Raw genomic sequence first — 9138 nt, 5'->3', positions numbered from 1 at the left:
CACACACACACACACACACACACACACACACACACACTGTTACAATAGGTTATGTTTATGACATGTATGCATAAAGATAAAAATAAATCATTAACATGCCTATATCTTTCAATAAGTCACATAATTTGACTCGAACTCCAGTGCTGGAGATATTGTCTCAGAGGTTGAAACCCTCAGACAGATTAGTCATCCCCACATTGTAAACTACAAAAACTCATTTCTAGGTAACTGCATTTTACTTTGTATTTATATTTGTCTCTATATGTTTTTTTCATTTGTTTCAGACACGGTATATTGGAATTACAAGTTAATACAGTATCAGCAACTTCAACAAATGAACTACTACAGTGTTTATTTGTTTCACAAATAGTATTCCCAAGTAGTATTCACTAACAAAATACTAATACATTTTCACAGAGGATAACTGCTACTATATAGTGACAGACCATTGTGCGAAGGGAAATCTCTCTCAGAATATACAAAGGCAGAGGACAAAGCCTACAGAAGAGTACTCCGAGAACTGTTTTAATGTTAGGCAAAGTATACTTTACTTTGATACCTTCACAGAATATGGACTGTTTTGTCAAGATCTTGCATGTGTCACGCCTGCTCCCACTCCCCCCCTCTGGCACTCTGGCCTCAGGCTGCCCATCATTGCGCACACCTCTCACTATCATTATGCACATCATTGGACTCACCTGGAATCTTTCACGTTTTGATTGCCCTTCCCTATATCTGTATAGTATTTTTAGTTTATGTTCCTTTTCATTAAATCAAAGCTACCAACAAGGAAGTAACGGTGGGATGTTTAGGCCAAGAGATTCTTTCTGACTGGTGGAATGTATGACACAAAAGGTAGAAAACATTTAAGATGCATGTTAAGTATATATTCCTGAACATTTTTTAAGATATTGAACATTTCCCACACATCCCTCATTTACTGCAACTCTGTCATAAGGCCTATGATGTGGTATCATAAAATGACATGAAATATGTCAAAGTCATGTTTTTCCAGTCAATCCAACAGACAGATTATCAGCTACAGGGGAGCCTGGACTAACTGAGTGACGTCATCTCATTTATTTCTAAGATAGAGGATTGTTACTTGCACGACTGAACTACTCAGTGATTGTACTATATGCATAAACAACAGATCCGATCATAAGTTAATATTTTAACTTCTCTGATAATACCAGGTAATACAGATCAAAATTTGTATCACAGACACATCTACTTCTGAAATCTTTCATTTTATAACCGTCGGGATGATTTGATCTGTATATTATTTTCATGAAACAAATTGCATTAAAATAGTAAGCAACTGCAAAATTAGCAGATTTAGTCTATTAGTACATAAAGGTGCATGGTGATTGTATAGAATCATATTCATAAAACATTGACTGATATGAAACATTATACATTAAAATTTGTTGATGGTAAAAATGATGAAGATCAGTTAATACAAATGTTTAAAAGTATGTAAATGCACCAAATCTTTGACTCTGAGCATATGTTTCAGTTGTTGCTGACTATGTAACCAATATTGAAAAGAAGGAAGAGTAAGAAGACACTGGTAGGGGACATCAAATCATATTTTTACCAACATCAAGCCATGGCACAATTTCCAATAGAAAGAAAAGTACATCAAGAATTGCCAAACACGCATTATTAAATGATATACTGTAGGTTATTAAATGTAAATAACCCAATGTCCCAGATTAGTGAGAGCTATCATGTTTGTTGTATTTTTTAGGAAGGATAGGGTCACACATACCCCTTGGACCTAAAGGGGAGATAGGAGAGCCAGGAGGAAAGCAACAGTCCATCTGAGAAACATTATTGGAATATAAATGGTCATCTTATTTAAGTTACCAAGTTACTAGTGGTAATGCAAATATTATTCAAATGTTCAAGTATTAGACCTCTCACTAAAGGCTTCAGTCATACAAAATGTATACTTCATTCTGAACTGGTTCTCTAGCAGATTAGCAGCAATGTTTCACCCCATGTTCACAAATGGCCCTTTCCCTTTATTCAGATTACAATCTCTCACTTTCTGTTATTTGAAAATGAAATAATCTCCAAAATATCATTATTTTTTAAAACAAGCCATAGAAAGTTGGTTGCAATTTCAGTGTGATCAACCAGAAAAGACAGAACAAATATTACAACAAATATTATGGTTCAACTCAAATATACTAATTCATTTAAAAAAAGCTATAATCTTTGTAAATAATTTCATACATAGGACTGGCGGAGTTATGTCACACATGCAGATGATGGGGTTCACCTTGGGGTCATGATTGGGGCTGCACCAATTGATTGATGTATTATAATAATTGATTATGCTTATGTTGTATTAATAGAAGGGGAAGGGCTATAAGACCCCTTCCTCACGACATCTATTGGGTCCTGGACTACACATTAGCAATATATGCATTATAAGTTTTAATATTGTTCCACAGTTATTTTCTAGTCTCTGCTTCTTATAAGAAACAGTCTGAGAGATGTGTGAGTTATTGCAGTCAAAACAGGGTGTCTGTGAGAAAGTGCCTCAAGGCTAAAAGACATTCGTAGACACAGCACCCTGCAGGGGAGTGAAAGAGATAAGAGACAAGTCAGAACTATTGTTCTCTCCTGCAAGTTTGTATAACTGTATATGCATGGGCTTGGTTTCATGAGTAGAAGGTGTTGACGTGGGCAGTTACATCACTAGGGGTTGACTGCAAGCATATTAAAGCAACTTTCCTATTTTGCAGAACTTACCCGAAAACATGTGTGCTATGTTCCCGTTGTCAACTTCTGTCTACAATTGCATTAATTAAGGTTTTTGATCTACTTAAAGATATTGTCTGATTGCTCACCAATAAGAAAATTATTGACAAGGAACAAGGAACAAGGAACCTACCTCAACACAGCTTACAAAAATATATGGAAATGTCTGCTCTACTCAAAATTACAACCAACTAATTGCAGCAAGTGAAAGGGGGAGAAATTAAGGAATTTGTCTGTCAGCCATGCATTAAAGACCAAAATTGTCTAAAGAAAATTGTGATAAATAAAAAAGTATGCCAGTTTAATTTAAGGACCAAAACATTTACAGCTGGGCCATATTGAATGCAAAATTGTTATGAAGATATTTTTTGAAGTACCAATTCCATGGCACATGGTTTACGAACTGATACACAAAACAACGCTGGATTCAAAATGTAGAGCTTTTCAATGTAAATTATTATACAAAATTGTCGCAACCAATAGAATGTTCTATATATATATGGGGGATACAACCATCCCAGCTCTGCAGATTTTGCTCAAAGAGACCCGAAATACTATATAATTTGTTTTGGTACTGTCCATAATATGTAGCTTGTTTTTGAAAAATACATTTGCATATTTTATATTTTTACTACAAAAATATGTGGAGGATTGGAAATTATGCAGACAATTACAGTGATGGAAGCCAGAATCTGCCCGCAATATTAAAGCTGATCTACCCGTTACACCCCCCCCCCCCCCCAAAAAAAAATATAATAATAATAGACACACAGGTACAGAGGACAATTAAAAGCAGGAAAAAACGAACAAGTTGACAAGAGTAAACAGCTCTTGTTTCATCATTTGAACATTACTTCAGTAGGACAGTAGGATTTCCTGTAAATCACATGATCTGAATGCTTTGGTTTAGTCCAAACTTCCCTATAGTCTCTCACAGCTGACACACCGGTTGATAGTTCATCCATTATTGCTTAACATGTAATGCGGATATGGGTGTGTTTGTTTGATCAAACCATGTAAGTAGAGGAGGAGTCCTGCATATAAGACTGGAACTCCTAATCAAATCGTAGGTAAAGTAAGCCAGCAGCACAACCAGAAGACAGACAAGCAAAGGTAAACCTGTGTTACTAACATATTCACCTTACTGGTATGTTGTATTATTGCAAACCAATGTGTTTTACACTGAGTGTACAAAATATTAGGAACACCTGGTCTTTCCATGACATCGACTGACCAGGTAAATCCAGGTGAAAGATATGATCCCTTATTAATATCACATGTTAAGACAATTGTGCCATTCAGAGAGTGAATGGTGCATTTGAACGGGGTAGGTGCTAGGAGCACCGGTTTTAGTGTGTCAAGAACTGCAAAGCTGCTGGTATTTTCACGCTCAACAGTATCCCGTGTGTATGAAGAATGGTCCACCACCCAAAGGACATCCAGCCAACTTGACACAACTGTGGGAAGCATTGGCGTCAACATGGGCCAGCATCCCTGTGGAACACTTTCGACACCTTGTAGAGTCCATGCCCTGACGGATTCAGGCTGTTCTGAGTGCAAAAGGGGTGCAACTCAATATTAGGAAGGTGTTCCTAATGTTTTGTGACGTCAGTGTATATTAAAATGTACTTTATTGATTAAAAAAAAAGATGAACATTGCTAATTGACATGAGTGAGACACAGATTCCAGTGGAATCTAAAGATGGGGAAAACACAGAGTGTCCTTGAGAAGAAAGGATACACTACCCAGAAGGAGGTAGAGAACGGTGTCATAGCTACTGACAAACATGGTGACCAGTTCGTCATAAAAGAGATCAAACTGAATGAGGTATGTGAGAACTATTTGTTATTTCTGAATTGATTACATCTTAGAGTTTTTTGGAATGATCACAGAGGGATAGGATACATAATTGGTTTTCAATTATAGGCAACTCTGCAGGTGCAAAAATAATGATTGATAGTGACATGTATTCATAAAGATAAACTAAATAATTAACATGCCTATATCTTTCAATAAGTCACGTATAATTTGTTTTGACAGACATCTGTCCTGAACTCCAGTGCTGGAGATATTGTCTCAGAGGTTGAATGCCTCAGACAGATTAGTCACCCCCACATTGTAAGCTACAAAAACTCATTTCCAGGTAACTACATCATTCATTTTGTTGTTTTATTTGTCGTTTTATGTATTTCATGTTTTTCAGAGACAATGTATTGGAATTACAAGTTAATACAGTATTTGCAACTTCAACAAGTGAACTACTACAGTATTAATATGTTTCACGATTAGTATTCTCAAGTAGTATTCACACACAAACTACTAATACATTTTCACAGAGGATAACTGCTACTATATAGTGACAGACCATTGTGCAAAGGGAAATCTCTCTCAGAAGATACAAGAGCAGATGACAAACCCTACAGAAGAGTACTCTGAGAAGGTAGCAGAAGTAATAACTAGAAAATTCCACACCACAACTGTTTCTATTTTAGGCTAAATATATAATCACTTTGATACCTTCACAGATTATGGACTGGTTTGTCAAGATCTGCATGGCCCTGAAGCATGTACATGACCAGGGCCTTCTTCACAGAGAACTGAGACCCCAGGTACAGCTAATAGAATCTCATGCAAAGGCTATTAGTTTAAAGATAGCCTGGAAATAAACTTAAAGAAATAAAATAAAATAAAATATAAGGTTTTATGTAAATCCCTGTTAAACAATCAACTAACTGCATGTTGTGATTTGTGGGGGATTGTTGACTTCACAGCAATACAAATAGAGATTATTCCACAAATGTATGTTATGATTCATATCAGTGCGGAAATTAAATGATGGAATGTCATAAACTGTTGTTTAACACCTAAACTGGTATTTTCTTATCTATACTAGAGCATACTTCTCACAGAATTTGAAACACTTCGTTTGGGAGCGTTTGGAAGTGTCAATGAAAAGTATGTTCGTTTTGTAATTATAAAAGGCTCATGATGAATTTACACAAAATACATTAACAGTTACACCAATTAATAGTTTAGTATTTTTGATTACATAAATGAGTAGGGAGAAAAAAATCTGTTAATGTGCCTACTTTGTTTATCAGGACTACCAACGAGGATGGAATGGTGGGTTATTTAGGCCCAGAGATTCTAACTGGTGGAATATATGACACCAAAAGGTAGAAAATATTTAACATGCATATTTAAATATATATTCCTGGAAAAATGTAAAGATTTTGAGGTAATAATTAGCAATTTCCCTAATTGTTCACAGCAACTCCTGTGGCGGGCCGGGCGCAGTGCGCGCTAACCAAGGTGGCCAGGTACAGGTGTTTCCTCCGACACATTGGTGCGGTTGGCTTCCGGGTTGGATGCGCGCTGTGTTAAGAAGCAGTGCGGCTTGGTTGGGTTGTGTATCGGAGGACGCATGACTTTCAACCTTCGTCTCTCCCGAGCCCGTACGGGAGTTGTAGCGAGATAGTAGCTACTACAACAATTGGATACCATGAAATTGGGGAGAAAAGGGGGGTAAAATATATATATATATTTTTTTTATGAAACCACAAAAGCTAACAAAACATTTGAGGCTAGATAATCCCTCATTTACTGTAACTCTGTCACAAGGTCTACGATGTGGCATCATAAAATGACATGATATATGTCATAAAGTCATGTCCCAAGCCATACGTTAGGTAAACCAGGCCAATAAGATGACCTAGACAATAATGAAAATGTGAAGTACGTTGACATTTGCAGAGATCCACTGACATGGCTGTTACTCCACACACACACACACGCTCACAGACACAGTGTTACCATAGGATATGTTTGTTAACAGGTTTATAAGTGTAAAAATAAGTGAGGGTTATGCAGTGTAAAATAATAATAATTACATGAGAATTAACATGTTTATTTTCCATCCTTTGCAGTGATATTTGGTCCTTGGGATGTGTGCTGTATGAGTTGTGTATGCTTCAGGGTGCAGTAAGTAATCCTGCATTTAAATGCTTGTTGTTATTTCGTATTTTTCCAGTTGGTGAAGTTGTATACGACATGAGTGCAATCAAATAGTTTTAAAGTAGAAACAATTATTCAACCAATGAGATAAGTGTCTACCCAGCTAGCTTAAGATAGCTAACATTGACCAAATTAAACTAGCTACATGTATCTTATAAAAAATATTACGATTGTAAGATTGCTCTGTTTTATCAATTTTCAGCTGAAAAGTTCAAAGATCAGATACCAAAAACTTGTAAACTCGGGATGCAAAATTCTGACTTGAAGGGTCGATCAAAATCCAATAATTCCGACATAAGTTGAACTCGTTCTATTTTGCCTGTCCACCACTAGATAAGGATGGATATTGTGTGATAATAGACAGTTCTTTCTTCTCAGTTCACTGCAGTGAAAACAACGGACCTCATAAAAAAAATATTGAGGGGATCTTACCCATCCCTACCAAAGAGCTTCTCACCGGAGCTCTGCGAACTCCTGTGTGACATCTTCCAACAAGACCCGACCATTAGGCCTTCAGCTGGTGACATCATGGCAAAACCCTTCATTATCAGTTTCCTCAAAAAAAAGGTTTGCTATGCAATATCAATCGTTCAATCATTCAATATGTCTGGTAACCATCTATATTTTCATTCATTCATTAATATACATGTATTCATTATTTTCTGTAGAGTGAGAAAACTGTGGAGGAACTCCAGACAACCTTGGACAAGCTGAGAACTCTGGCAGGTGGCTTGGAGAGTATTCACAAAGGCACCACCATAGGCAGTCTGACAGGAGGTGTTATTGGGGCAGCTGGAGGAATCACCTCTATAGTGGGGCTTATCCTGGCTCCCTTCACTCTGGGCGCCTCCCTCATCGTCACTGGGGTGGGTATTGGGATTGCTGTCACTGGTGGCGCCACAGCAGGAGTATCAAACATCACCAACATGGTCAATCAGTCCACCGACCGCCTAGCCATGAAAAACATCATCAAGGAGTTCCAGGAGAAGATGAACTCTGTGGTGACATCTCTACAAGACATCGCTGAGGGTTTGGAGACACTCATGCAAAGTAGCTCTTCTAAGATAAAAAGTGCCGGTTTCAATGTAGAGGCCGCTGCTAGTGCTGGGGTGAGGGCTGGGAAAGGCCTTGCGGGCACAATAGAGCTCTTCAGACTACTCCGGGTGGCCAATATTGGCAAGGTGGCAGCCCAAACTGCCAGGGCAGTGCGTGTGGCAGAGGTGGCGACAGGAATATTTTCAGGTTTTTTTGTAGCTGTTGATATCTTCTTCATCGCCATGGATGCCAAAGAGATCCACAACATCCGACATGCGAAGGCAAATGATACCAGTAAGTTAAAAGCGATGGACACAGACTCCTTCACTGAGCTGAAGCCTGGATGTGAAGAACCAAAGGCTGAGGTCAAGTCAGAGACCATGAAGTTCATCCAGACGATCAGACAGACAGCTGAACGGCTACAGGAGAGCCTGGACGAACTGAGGGATGTCATCTCGTTCATTCCTGAGATAGAGGATTGTTACTTAGACGACTGACCTACTCAGTGATTATATTAGATGCATAAACAACAGATCCAATCATACTTTATAATGCAACTTGTCTGCAAAAGACAGGCATAGGCAGATTGCCTTTCTGATTCCCAGAACCTGATTAAATCCTTAAGACATTGCTTGTAGAACTCAGCTAAGATAACTAAGTGGTAAAGATCAATATCACAAGACGCCTCTACTTCTGAAACTTTTCATTTTATATCATAACCGTCTCATGGAATTATTCTAATCAAAAGGAGACACTTTAACATTTCTTCAAAACAAGTCAACTTTATTATTTAATTACTGCAGTAATGGAGCTTGTCAACGAGCCCCCCCCCCCCCCCCCCAGAGTCTGGCCCCCAACTCCATACTGGAGCCATCTCCCACGGTACCCCAGTACAGAAACATTAACTCATGCTTTAACTCATGCTTTGGAATGCGGTCTTGTTAGGCTTATCACTTATCTTTTGTCAGTGTTAAATCTCCCAGAGGCCCATGTTCAGTTCACGTAGACACAGTTTAAGAACCCTCTATTCTGTTGCATAAACAACCATTTGCAATTACAGTATTATAACATAATCTTGCAATTTTCTCCACCATAAGCGTCAGGATGATTTGATCTGCATATTATTTTCATCAAACAATTTGTATTAAAATAGTGAGCAACTGCCAAGTGATAATTGTCAATCTATTAATACATGAAGGTGCATGGTGATTGAAAATAATTATATTAATAAAACATTGACTGATATGTAATGTTTCTTGGTGGTAAAATGATAAAGATCAGTTAATACAAAATAAAGTATATAATGCACCAAA

The 9138-nt window shown here is 37.7% G+C and overlaps 1 protein-coding gene across 1 annotated transcript; it reads left to right on the top strand.

The window, feature by feature from the left end:
* The first annotated feature begins 3755 nt into the window (after window positions 1-3755).
* On the top strand, window positions 3756-9138 carry LOC110500411 (uncharacterized). Its single transcript, XM_036957827.2, has 10 exons — window positions 3756-3888; window positions 4459-4603; window positions 4817-4919; window positions 5113-5216; window positions 5302-5385; window positions 5670-5731; window positions 5878-5952; window positions 6703-6757; window positions 7169-7357; window positions 7459-9138. The coding sequence occupies exons 2-10, from the start codon at window positions 4478-4480 to the stop codon at window positions 8320-8322; spliced, it is 1662 nt and encodes a 553-aa protein (XP_036813722.1). The 5' UTR covers window positions 3756-3888; window positions 4459-4477; the 3' UTR covers window positions 8323-9138.

Source organism: Oncorhynchus mykiss, chromosome 21 (assembly GCF_057628025.1).
Source record: "Oncorhynchus mykiss isolate SJ-2025 chromosome 21, ASM5762802v1, whole genome shotgun sequence".
Classification (NCBI taxonomy): Eukaryota; Metazoa; Chordata; class Actinopteri; order Salmoniformes; family Salmonidae; genus Oncorhynchus; species Oncorhynchus mykiss.
Note: the sequence above shows the minus strand (reverse complement) of the source record. Positions and strands in the feature narration are given on the sequence as shown.